At 40.0% G+C, this 13,327-nt stretch overlaps 1 protein-coding gene across 1 annotated transcript in view; it reads left to right on the top strand.

Moving 5' to 3' along the window:
- Positions 1-423: 423 nt before the first annotated feature.
- FARSB (phenylalanyl-tRNA synthetase subunit beta) overlaps positions 424-13,327 on the top strand; it is a 41,659-nt gene continuing 28,755 nt past the window's right edge. The window contains exons 1-13 of the mRNA XM_050902410.1: positions 424-481; positions 1,690-1,745; positions 2,924-3,078; positions 3,620-3,692; positions 4,179-4,294; positions 4,745-4,895; positions 6,112-6,220; positions 8,615-8,685; positions 10,005-10,066; positions 10,151-10,202; positions 11,781-11,842; positions 12,261-12,468; positions 12,892-12,972. Coding sequence (XP_050758367.1) covers positions 424-481; positions 1,690-1,745; positions 2,924-3,078; positions 3,620-3,692; positions 4,179-4,294; positions 4,745-4,895; positions 6,112-6,220; positions 8,615-8,685; positions 10,005-10,066; positions 10,151-10,202; positions 11,781-11,842; positions 12,261-12,468; positions 12,892-12,972 — 1,254 coding nt within the window. The remainder of the gene's footprint in view (positions 482-1,689; positions 1,746-2,923; positions 3,079-3,619; positions 3,693-4,178; positions 4,295-4,744; positions 4,896-6,111; positions 6,221-8,614; positions 8,686-10,004; positions 10,067-10,150; positions 10,203-11,780; positions 11,843-12,260; positions 12,469-12,891; positions 12,973-13,327) is intronic.

Here is a 13,327-nt window from a genome sequence, read left to right as displayed (position 1 = left end):
TGCGCCCATTTTCCCGCCGGGACAGCGGAAACGCCGCAGCTCGCCGTCCCACGCGGGCTGGTCCCGCCGCGGCCGAGCAGCCCCGCACGCCGCTTGCCCCGGCCGCCTCATGCCAAGGGACGCCGCTGACAGGGCGGCGGGGGCTCCCGGCCAACGGGCTGATGTCACCGCCGTAGCTGCCCGCCGCGCTGCCGGTGCTCGGCGCGCTGCCCGCCGCCTCCCTGGGCGCAGGAGACGGGAGCAGCCGCTCCATGGGCGCCCGGCCGCGCTGCCTCCGGACCGTCGCGCCGGGGGGCGAGGCAGACGGCGCGCACGGGCCGGAAGAAGGGCGGGCGGCCTTCAGGCAGCGCGGCGGGAGGCGCGGCGCGGCGGGGGACTGGCGGGCGGGCGCGCAGGCGCGGTGCCGGAGAGCCGGGTGCCGCCATGCCGACTGTCAGCGTGAAGCGGGACCTGCTCTTCCAGGCGCTGGGCAGGACCTACAGTGAGTGGCGCGGGCGGGCCGGGGGCTGCGCGGGGCCGGGGCTCGCCTCACGCCGCCTCCCGGGCGGCCGGCCGGGGCGATCCGTGCCCGCGCCCCGCGGGGTGCCGGGCGGCGGCTGAGGCGGCGTGGCGCAGCCGCCCGCAGCGCGTCCTGGCTGAAGTGTCCCGGGGATCCTCCGGTTGTGCGTCAGGAGGCGACCGCTGGGCTGCGAGCGGCCGCGGCGCCTTCCGCCGGCTGCCCGCCCCGGCCCGGGCAAACCCCTGACGGGCGGCGGAGATGGGGCAGTCCGGCCATCCACCGGCAGCACCCCTCCGGTCGTTGCTTCTCCTGTGTCCGCGGAGCTGAACTCGCCCTCGGGGGAAGCCCAGGCTTCAGACCAACGCTGGTGTCTGCATCAGGGGTGCTCCCCAGCCGTCTGCTCCTCACAAGCCCACGGCGTGCCAGGCAAAGCCATCTCTTCTCCCTGGATCCTTCAGCCTTTTGCCCAGATACATGCTGTTTGAGTCCAAATCACTCAGGAAATCAGAACCACGCATTTCCAAATCGCGGTTTCTGTTTGGAGTTCCACGGTCTGTTTTAGGAACTGGTTAAATCAAAAAGGAGAGGGAAGAGGTGGGAGCAGGCAAAGCAAACAATTAACACCATGTTTTCATTCAGTCCTTCTTCCCCGGCTCCTCAGAAATGTGCCTTAAGAACTGTTTGTTTGGCTGAGAGAGCGTTTAGGGACATGCAGCGGTTTATCTAGCCCACACTGGAGATGGTAGGCTCTTAAGACACATGGGTGCAAATCACCATTTTCAGATCAGGGTTGCGTTACTCACACGTCATAACGCAGTTGAGGCAACCTCTGTATGACAAGCTGACTGATCAAAAAAGTAGCTGTTGGCAGAAGCTGTCGAGTTACTCCCTCCTGTTTTCATTATCTGTTCAGGCCAGAGTTACTCTGGCAAACTTGGCTGAGGAGCTGGTAGTGAAGCTGGACTCCGAGGCTCAGAAGCCCTTGCTGTGACCGTAAGAATAAATGCAATATGTTCTAAAGAAACTGCTACTCAGATGCAAATATAAGTAAAATTCTTTAAATTACTTTTACCCTTTTTTCAAAATAGCATTTGTTATCTTGTTTGAAAACATTCAAAACAAACACAAAAAAATGACTTTAAAAGTCTGAGGCCTGCTTATTAACCGAAATTCACCTTCTTTCTTCACAGCTGATGAAGAATTTAATGAGCTTTGCTTTGAGTTTGGTTTGGAGCTTGATGAAATTGTAAGTAACGTATTTATTTGTTACTTTTTCACTAGATGTCGTGTACTAACAGCGTTTATATTTGGTAAGAGTCTGTACTGCATTATTTCCAACATATTGCCTGGTACAGTGTTGGCCGATGCCCTCTAGCGCATACCAAGAAAATGTCTAGGCAAGGTTTGGAGGATACCATGCCCCAGGTATCCTCAAAAAACAGTGTGGACAAGACTTGAAGGTCCCCTTGACCTATACAATCTTTCAGCAGCACTGCAGCAGGCCTTTCATCCTGAAACATCCTCATACATCTCCATACCACAGGGCAGAATACGTAACACATACCTTTAGGTTCTTGTCATAAAATAGTTGTAATAGACTGTATTGACACAGGTGTTTTGAATCTGAAAAAAAAAAACAGACATACAAAAATTACTGTCTTGGAAGCAAGAGACCCCAAGATGGCACATTGCTATACTTCATGGAGGTCGGCAGTCTGTGCCACTTGGTCTTCAGTCTCTGGCCCCGTTTTATTTAGCAGCATAAATATGGCCACAGACCATGTATTGAACATATTTTACAAGATCTGTTTGGCTTTGTTTTGTATGCATTCTTCTGTGCAATATCCACAAAAATGTATTTGTCCTGGGTATTGTTACCAAAGTTGTAACTACTTTATATTTAAAGTTTTGATTTAGATTCTGTACTTGTGAAAGTTTGCTAGCTCTGTTAACTGTATCCATGTAAATCTCGTTCAAGTAGACCTGTTCTGGTTTTGCTTTTTAATTTGAATAATTGATCTTTTAATGATGTTTATCAAAAGAGATCTGAACATCATATGTTATGCTTTATTTCAGAATAGACTTGATATGAGAAGTAATTTGCCAATTTATTGCCAAAAATAAGCTCTCGGTTCTCTACTGGGATCTGCTAGCCTGGAGACTCTTGCTTCTATAATCTCTTTTTTTAAAATTCAAATTCTAATAGTGAATTTTTCTTTTGGTATACTGCATTACAATCTCTGAATCTGAGAAAGATTTAGATTTTACGTCATTTCTGGTATTTGGTGTGTCCATTTGCTGTATAAATCCAAATTGCACTGTTAAGCTTTTAATTAATACAATTTTTCCTGTTATATCTCATTATCGTACTCCTGTCAATGTTAAGATATTTCAGGTTAAAAACACATTTTTGCTTAATTTCAGACATCTGAGAAAGACATTATAAGTAAAGAAAAAGGTGAAGAAAAGGCAAAGGATGCATCTGATACTGTTCTCTATAAAATTGATGTTCCTGCCAACCGTTATGATCTTCTTTGCCTTGAAGGGTTGGTCCGAGGACTGCAGGTCTTTAAAGAAAGGTAATGTAGAGCTGTGAGATTTTTGTCTCGTTTGTTATTTGTTTAAATACGAGTCCATTTCTGGTCAATAAACAAACTTGCCACTTGCTTGGGTTTTGAGTACGATCTGACGTGTAGATCAGATTCATCAGATGTTCCTCTGGAGAGGATCTATTGCATATTTTTAAAAGACTACACTAAAATGTTACTGGGTTTTCGATCTGTCCTAAAATTTTTTCAACTGCTGTTCCATTTGAGACTTATCCTCTGTAAAGAACTCCTGCAGAGGAACTTCCTTGTGATCCTCTGTAATAATTACCAAAACAAATAATTTATTTCACTTCTCTGCTATGACTTTATCTTCTTGAGTCCTTCCTTTCTAGTTCAGTAATCTGTTTACCGTCCCATAGAAAACAAGTTTTAAACAGTTAGCTAATTTACATGCCAAGAAATGTTACTAAGAAAGTTTTCTACATATAATTGTTGCTACATTTCTAAAGTTTCCTGCATTTGGGTCATTTACTTACTTTCAGTTACAGACTTATTTCTGGTTGTATTCTAGGATAAATCTCCCTAGGTACGAAAAGATAATACCAGCTGAGGGTGAAGGTCAGAGGCTGATTATCACTGAAGAGGTAAAAGTGTTTACTGCACCTTTGTAAATTTATTGAGAGTTTCTGAACCAGCAAGATCGGTATCAGTACCGATTTTATAAGAGCAGTGAGACTGGAAATCTTATTTGCAGAACAAGAGCTAAAGAAATTTAAATATCTCTGCTCATTGTGATTTATTTTTAGGGAAGGGGAGACGGAGGAACAATAGACAAATTATTTTGGGTGAACCTAGTAGCAGATCAAATCAAAGTTTCAGATGCTCACATTGCATTGACCTTCTGGGCCATTACACAGTATATTGGAAACCTCCTTGTCTCTACCAGACCTGGAATGGGTTGGTTTGAGTTTTTTTCCCCTTTGGGACTCTGATGTCTTTCCATGAATTTGCCTTTTGATTACTACTTTACAAAAGAGGATTTTATGAAGAAAAGTGCATATTTAATCCAATTTAGTTTTGTATATTCTGTGTACTTGAAATTTATAATGTGTTGCTGCTGTAAATTGCAGACTGTCCAAGTCCGTCCTCATGCTGTAGCTGCAGTCCTTCGTAATATAACTTTTACCAAGGAACGTTATGATAGTTTCATTGACCTCCAAGAAAAACTACACCAAAATATTTGCAGGTTAGTGCTTAAATTTTAAGTAGTGTATAGTGTCTATGTGTATGATTTTATCACATGTTAAGACTGCGCATCCCTATAGCAGAGAGGCATTATATTTATATTTAAGCTAACGAAAATCTTTTATAGCAGCTCTCATTGATCCGTCTCATTTCCTTGCCTGTTTCTGCCTGCTCTCAACATTTTTCAACATAAATAGCTGTTACAGCTCCTACAACAGTTGAGAAAGGAGCATTTTGCAACAGTCCCATTGGATTTGCCTTTGACTGTTGTGTTGTTAACATTCGTTAAAATGTTATTCGTCAAAATAATTTCTAGGCTTCTCAAAATTGCCCTTCTACTTTTTCAGTAAGTTCTATGAATGCATAGGAGTATAGAGCATCATGAGATACTATCTCAAAGGAACTCCAAATATTACTAGTAAAATCATTATTTTGCCTTCTTTCTTTCTAGGAGAAGAGCGTTAGTAGCAATAGGTACCCATGACTTGGACACCATCTCTGGTCCATTTACTTTTACAGCTAAAGCACCTTCTGAAATTAAATTCAAGCCCTTGAATCAATCCCAGGAGTACACAGCTTCACAAATTATGGATCTGTATAGGGTAAGTGGGATTTTTCAGACTTGCTGCACTAGAGGCAGGAAGATAAATTTCCAAGGCTTAGCATCTCTGATATCCTTGTTATTAAGAGTTGTTCTTACAAATAAAACACAGTTATCTTCTGTAGCTTCAGCCAGTGAACATTCCACATTTTGCTTATTCATGAGAAATGCATGGTAATACTTTATTGTCCGTGAAACATACATCATGGTGTTTTGTGGCTAAGCACAACTTTTAGAATAGTGCATTTGATATTAACCCTCTGATTTATCAACATGAAGACTGCTTTTCATGATGCTTTTAATAATACTGTAAAAGGGTTTATCTGTCTACATTGGTAAGAGTGTACAAAGCTGAGAAAAGCTCGGGGTAAATAATATCAGATTTTTTTAATGTTACTTTAATTCGGCCAATTTACTTGGGGAAGATGTTGAATTATTTACCCAACTACATATTAGTGTAGCTGTGTAAAAGGCTCAAGTTAAGTCTGGCACTGCTCTTGGCCCAGCATCGTGATGAAACCAGGTAAATGCCAGGAAAAGATTCTATCAGGTCTAATTTTGTGATGTTTATGTGGGCCACTTTAAACGTCAGCATTTGAAAACGATACTATTATCACTGTCATTACAATATACAGCCGTGCTGGAGCATACTGGTCATAGAGATAAATAAATTCTCAAAGATCTCTGACTAAAGATGAGTAAGAGAGCTAGGAAACAAGGGCTATCAGAGAGACTAAAAGTAAATGATGTTTTTGGTACAGCATATACCTATGTCATTGGAACAGATGTAAATTTTGAATCAAATTTAAGCATGTGTCAGTATTCAGCAATTTATAATTAAAAGTATTGTAGTGCTAAGTTTTATCACTTCTAAGGAAAGTACCTATAAACTAAGGATGTGTGCCCATGGGTTTGGCAATGAAAGGTCTGCTGTGATGAACAAGGGCATCATTTGGACAGCATGGCCTATGCATCTTTGAGAGAATCCTTAAAGAAATAATTTTTAACACTTCTGAAGAAAACCAAAAATCCAGTTCTCTCATTTCAAAGTTTTCCTGCTGCTGAGAGCAAACAGCTTTTGCTAGTGAAGTACCTAGCTCTAAGTCCAATCCTTCCCTCTTTCAAAATTCCCATTAATCTCTCAGCAAAGGATTGTGGCACTGTGGAAGTTCACAAGTAAGCTAATGTGAAATTTAGGTTGTGCTTTGTTTCTCCAGACTGACAGCCACCTTCGGCACTACTTACACCTAATTGAAAATAAGCCACTTTATCCTGTCATTTACGACAGCAACGGTGTTGTTCTGTCCATGCCACCAATCATCAATGGTAAGATTACTTATGACTAGTTCATACTGTCGCTGTCATTTTGTGTGTAAGTCAAGAGTGTCTAACAGAAACATTGATGTGTAATAAGGATTATTCTGTTTTCTTAAATTGTTTAACTTATAATTTCATATAGTCTTCTTTCCTTCTAAAAGGAAAATGCAGCCAAATTTTTACTCCCTCCATAGGCTGCTAGTGTTCCTCTTTTCTCATCATCAAGAGGATGTAAAAGTCCCACTGCAAACCTCTGTGTTTAGCTTCTCATACCCTTCTAGAACTCAAGAAAGGTTCCTTGTGACAGGAACCTTTGTTAGGAAAGCATTTTGTTTGCATACATAAACGTTGTTCATCAGACATTTAGCTAAAAGAAGCGTGTAAGAAATTATTTTGTAAACTGATAACTGTAACAGTCTGCTTTGTACTCCATTTTATGTGGTCACAGTAGGGAACTTTTCACCTAGGTCTTAAGCCCGTGCATTTATCAGCAGTGTGAACCAGTTCTTGTAGATCCTTTTGCTATCACACAAGTGATGCCAGAAGACTTTAATGGCTTAAAAAGAATAAATTGGTCTAGACTTTTTTGCATTGTTTCTAAACATGGGTTCCCTCTGAAAGCAGAAGAAACTATGGGTGATTTTTGAGAACCATGTTTACTTAAGCCAAGTAATGACACAGCAAGAATTACTCCCGTAACAAAGATATTTCAGTATACCTATATATTTAGGTCAAGAATCAGTAACTTTCCCTACACTGACTGATAAAATCTGCAGTGATAATCTCTTTGGATGTATTTTTCCTAATTGATCTCATCCATATCTTAAACAGCTAACCCAAATCTTCTTAAAAGGCAGCTCAAACTGTGGCAGGGACTGGTAAGAACAACTGTTCTGAACTGAAGGTGCTGTCAAGGACTGTGTCTGATCCTTCTTTGTTAGGCTTATTCCAACTTTGGAGTGTTCCATGTATAAGCATTGCATATTGTTTACATTTTATCAGTTAAAAAGGTTGAGCTAAATTTAATACCTGTCTCTATTTTAAACAACAGTATTTGAGAAAAGCTTCCAGGTTAAAGGTACTTCTTAAACAGATAATGAAGTGTAAACATCTGTATTGTTTTTTTGGATTATCTACAAGCACTTAAGTGAAAGGTTGTATTTGCTTTGAAGTGAGTCCAGAAATGCTGAATACATTCCTCTGCAAAGAGGTACCGCACAGCATCCACAGGAAGGGAATACAAGATCCCTCAGTCTTAAGGTCTTCAGTGCACCTAACTTTCAGTCTAGCTGTGACCTAGTTTCTCAGGTAGGAAACTAAAACACAGAAGCTGAATGACTTGCTCAGGGTCAAACAAAGGAAGCAAGAATGCCCACGTGTATCCAAGTGTGTGCTTCCCTTTGCCTCCTGTGGGGTGCATCTGCATTAGTGAATGGTGCGATGAAAGGTAAGGACAAAGAGGTTGAATTTGGCACAATCCCATACAATTCTAGGACTATGTATGTCCATGCTGCGTGATTACCAGCAGTGACATTCATTCAAGGTATGCACTGCACATCTATACCTAACAGACAATATGAGGCAGACTTCTGTACAGCTCCTTTAGATTGCTTGTGGCTTACTAACAGAACCCCACTTTTGTAGGGAACCAACTACTGGGGACTTTGCATCCAATTTGCAAGAGAGACACTTCAGGTGATGCCCCTAAGTGTATGTTCTACCTTGCTTCTTCCAGATGAGAAACAGTTTCAAGTGCATCAGTGATGCGCTTCAGTGCACACCTCATGACTCCCAGTACAGACACAAAGCAAATTCATGCCTAAAAGGAACCCATACTAGAACCTGAATCATTAATGTAGACAAACCCATAGTATATCAGCAGACAGTGTCAAGTGTCAAGAGATCTTGGTTATTCACAGAAGTAGCTATGGATATTCATCAGTCTAAATCACTTTTTAAAAACCATTTAACTCATTCCTGTCCAAGGCTGCTTGCTTACGCACGTCACACATCAAATGCAAATATGTTACTAAAGCCAGGAAAGACGAGATGCTCTGGAAGTGCAGAACCACTTTGCAACCAGCAGATGGCCACTATTCTGCTAGTTTGCTTCTTCAACTGGATACTGAGATAGATTTGTGTAGATTTGTGTGTCTTTCAATGTAAAGCACAACCCAGTCAGTGAATCTGGTCTATCTTTTTCCTTTTTTTGATTCATAAATTTAAAAATAAAAAGAGCTGCTATTCTGGTAAGAATTGTGAATGTTGGTGCAGTAGACAGTGGCTTTTTAAGCTGCGGAAGATGACAATGATCTGTCTGAATCACAAAAGGAGTCAGTATCAGTGTGATTGCGAGAAAAGTAATAACATTTCTTAACATGTTTTTGTCTTCACATGTTTTAGGAGATCATACAAAAATAAGCGTAAACACCAGAAATGTGTTTATTGAATGTACAGGCACAGATATTACAAAGGTAAATTAATCTTTCCTGCTTTTGATATGCTGTAATATTGTTTTCCCTTTGGGTGACAGGGCTCCATTACAAAGACCTAAAATAGCCAGGCATTTACTTTATGGAGCCACCCTCCCATTTCAAAAGGGCAGGATAAGTTGTAGGACTATGTGGAATTCCCTCAACACAGTTTTAGTTTTGCTCTACAGGCAGTGCTGTATTTTCATTGGATTTTGGTTTTACTGTGTCTTTACGTTGACACTAAGTGTTCAGTTTGTACGAGAAAGTAATTTAAGTAAACTAGGGGCTTTTTTGTTGTTGAGCAGTTTTTCTAAATCTGAAAGGCTTCGAAAAGAGTAAAATTCACTAAGACTGCCTATTTTGCCACAATACTCTTTGTAAAGAATTATTTTGTCTCCTACTTAAGATTTGGGCTGTGGGAAGGAAGCCGACGCTTTTTCTTCTTAGTTATCTTTTTCAAGCAGGGATGCTGTGCAAATAATTGTCCAATCGAAGTATTTCCATATGCAAATTCTGTAACAAAGCCAAAGCATGAAAGCCTAGCAGTTATAATTGCTTGTTCTTGAATATAGGTTGTGCATTCATTGATAGTTTCTCTAAAGTGTGTATCTTGACACTTAAGAGCAAAAACTCTTTTACCTTACCCTACTACACAATGATATGTTAACGACACAAATAAATTGGCACGTTGGGGAGTGGCTTCTAAGCAAAGTAATAAATAACTGCTTCTTGCTACTGCTTGCCTTGATAGTAAAAATAGTGCTATTCTGTTTACATGAAGGAAATTATGCTGGGGCATCAAAAACAACCCTTGTAGATTGAGAAGTTGGTCTGAATCTCATGATTATGTTCTGTTATACTAATCTTTTAAAATATTAACTGTAAAACAGAAGATTTTGCAGGTGAGGTTATTTAATAATATGTTAATAAATAATGCACAGTCCTTCAGCCTCTACATTCTCACTTGCACTTCAGTGAAATGACTAATTAGACTGAAGGTTGGGAAGACCCAGTTCCAGCTGGTAATAAAGACCCTGTGTATCTTCAGAACAGAGTTTAGCAAAGATATAGAAATGCTTCAGAACCTTGAAAATCAAAGATTTCAAGTTTTTGCATAAATGTGTCTGCAGCAGAAGAAAAACATTTTTAAAAAGTCAATCTAATATTCTAGACTGCTGGGATTTTGGTTGTTAAGTTATTAAATAGAATGAAGAGAGTGTAAGACAAGATTTTTTTCCCCATTTTTTGTTAAGATATTTTTTCTACTTCAGCACAAGTAGATGACAGATTTCAATGTGATTATTATCTTTATTTTGTAGGCAAAAATTGTTCTTGATATTATAGTCACGATGTTTAGTGAATATTGTGAGAAGCCGTTCAGGTCAGTATAAATCTCCAGTCAGAGACATTACGTTTGAGCCATGTGTTAAAAACATTCTTACTTCTGTTTTTCTGTCTCCCTCAGTGTTGAAGCAGCCGAAGTAGTTTATCCTAACGGGAAGACCCACATCTATCCGGTAAGCATAATGATATCTCAGTATCCTTGGGGAATGGTTTTTATTTACACAAAGTCTGCTAAGAGTGACTTTGTCGTCTTTTTCTGCAGGGGCAGTATATACTGGTTCTGAGGTGTAGTGTAAAAGCTCAGCTTGGCGCTATCTGTATATTAGTGAGTCAGGGCCTTCTCTAGCTCCACGAAAAATAACTCCAGCTCCAGCTTCCCCTTATCTAGGAAACTCATTCTGAAGCTCCACACTCATTTACGATAAGGCTAAAAATACAGTCCCACTGACATAGCCTGATACTCCAAAAAGATGGGTAGGGTTTAAAGTTATGAGTGGTAACCACTATTGTGGTTTAGAGTTCATGTGATACGAACTTTTTCAGGAACAAGTAAAGATTGCAATCAAAGGTCATAATCTGTGTCTAAAGCCTTTAAAACCTATGTGTTCCAAATCAGGAAAAATGAATGCAGGAAGAGGTCCTTCAGGCTTAAACCAGTGGACAACTGAAATCAGCCTTAGCATAATTTACTTATCAGATCTGGAAGCTTTAATGCCCTTCAGTTAAAATAACCTTGTAACACTGGATTTTTCAGTCTTTCACTTTATAGACTCCAACTATATAAAGGTCTATAAGGCAGGATGTTGACTTCAAGTGCAGGTTTGCCTGCATTCAGAGTCCCAGGCAGACCTCTTTGCAGTAATGGAGTCCTACTTTTTTGTTCTCTTAATAAGTATAAAGAAAGCAATTCCTCCTGTTTCCTGAAAGTAACTGAAGACAGACAGAGATCTGGCTGAGTTCATAAAATCAGATATATCAAGCAAGTACAAACTGTTTACAGGGAAAGAAACTTATTTTTACTGAGAGTTTTTCTAGTGGTATTTTAGCTTTTTCTTCCAGCAATGTCAGCTTTAATCAACAGAGGAAAGACCTAGAATCCTTAAGAGATATCCAACAAAACAGAAATCTCTGCAGTAACCAAAGTAGCTTCCCTAGGTAAAATAGAGAAAAAAAATCCCCAAAGTTTTAGATGCTAAGGTTTTTAAGGATTTGTATATCTAGAAGTTTAGAAACACCTAAGTAAATACATACAAAATAACTTTCTTAAAAATGTTGCAAACTTTCTAAGTAAAATACCGGTAGATATTTCTGTGCCAATACGGAAATAGAAAGTTTTCTTTCCTTTTCCTCCTAAAAGTCATTTGATCTGTACTAGACCACGAGATCTCATGCATGACCATGCACTGCTTTAGGGCTTTGACTTACGATGAACTGGTGACTAGAAACTTTCAGCAACTCTATTACTTGCATATATCAGAAATTATCAGAAGTTTCAATAACAGGGATTTCATGCTGCATTCAACCTTCTAGCGTAACCAAGAACAGCTTTTGTGTCACGTACTATAATGTGTTCAAGAATCCTGTTACCTTAAAATATGAAGTTTAGCCTAATATTCCACCCTTGTCTTCTGTGGATGTCGTTTTAGTATTGTAATTAGAAGAAGCTAGATTACTAAGATGTCAAAATTGAATCCTCTTAGGTAGAAATGGCAGGCATTGTGTATGCTGAAAAGCTTTGTCTTTCTTTTTAGGAACTGGCTTACCGAAAAGAGAAGGTGAAACCTGAACTCATTAACAAGAAAATAGGAATCAGGTGTGTTATTGCAAATGAAAACAGAGTTTTCATTAATCATGAAAAAGGTACTAGAAAACATTGATTATTGCATTGTTTTAAAAATGTTTACACTATGTGATTTTTTTTTTTTTTAAATTATCAAGAATTCAGGGGTTATCTTGGGTAAGTAGATCAATTCTGTAAGTCTTCTTCCCCTGTTTTCAAGGAAGGTGAATGATTCTTTATGGCCTCACACAACTGTTATGAAGTAAAGAAAAATTACCATCTCAAGAGTCAGAATCTGAGCTGGGTCTGATCGAACGCTAAGTGTATGTGCAGTCCATAAAGCACTTGGAGATTCTTCAGGATATAAGGCAATGCAGCAGAAACACTGATTACTTTAAAAAGCCAGTCAATATAGCAATCCATAAACTACTACTCTCTTGTTTTGTTTCAGTGAAACTCCATCAAGCCTTGCAAAGCTGCTGACTAGGATGTGTTTGAAGTCACACGTCATAGGGAATGGGAACAATATAGAGATTGAAATCCCTCCTACCAGAGCGGACATTATCCATGCATGTGATATCGTAGAAGATGCAGCAATAGCTTATGGTTATAACAACATTCAGATGACTATTCCGAAAACGTACACCATAGCTAATCAAGTAAGATTGCCCCTTCAAATAAACGCTCTGTTGTCAGTAAATGACTAGTGCATGCCAGAAGGGCTTTGGGGAAAACAGAACCTAGGAATTAAATATTTTGACATGCTTTGCCTTGAGAAGTATTTACCATGGATAGGATACAAAACAGATGCCCCACTGATTTGAATAAGTCCAAGACCAGCGGTTGCTGGTACTTGAAAAAAGACGGGGTTTAAGTAGGGAGCCCATATTAAATCTCTAATTGGGAGATTCATTTCCTCAGGCAAGCCTAAAGGCAGCCGGCTGACGCTTTCACAAATTCTAAGCGCACAAGCATATTACCTCCCTAGTGAATTCGCCATAATGTAACAGGCAGAATCACCTCGGGAAAGCATAGAAAAATGTTTTTAGAAGGAAGCTGAAAACTTTTTTGTTTCATTTTAGCTCCCCCTCAGTAAGCTCACAGAACTTCTGAGACTGGACTTGGCAGCTGCTGGATTCACTGAAGCACTCACTTTTGCCCTGGTATATTATATTGATTTCATATTTTTCTTAGTTGCATGTTGGAACAGCGATGCAGCCAAAACTGCAGAGGATGGTCTTGAGGATATGTTGTTGTATAAATGTACCGGTATTATCTGTTACTGTTTTGGCAGGTGATTGTTTGCTAGTGCTTTGGAATTATAGTATAATATTTTGTGAGTTTGTAGGTCAGAGAAATTGAATGAGTCACTGTTAATGTGGCATGTAGGTCTAAGTATAGAGGCAAAAATAGCTGCTGAAGTACTGTTTTTAGTTTAACTTGATAGGATGAAATTGTAAGACAGCAAGTCTCTCTCGAGACTTTGATCACCAGATGTGAAATTCATCCTAGTTTGAT

The sequence above is a fragment of the Gymnogyps californianus genome, chromosome 10 (assembly GCF_018139145.2).
Source record: "Gymnogyps californianus isolate 813 chromosome 10, ASM1813914v2, whole genome shotgun sequence".
NCBI classification, from domain to species: Eukaryota; Metazoa; Chordata; class Aves; order Accipitriformes; family Cathartidae; genus Gymnogyps; species Gymnogyps californianus.
This window is presented reverse-complemented; position numbering and strand designations above follow the sequence as displayed.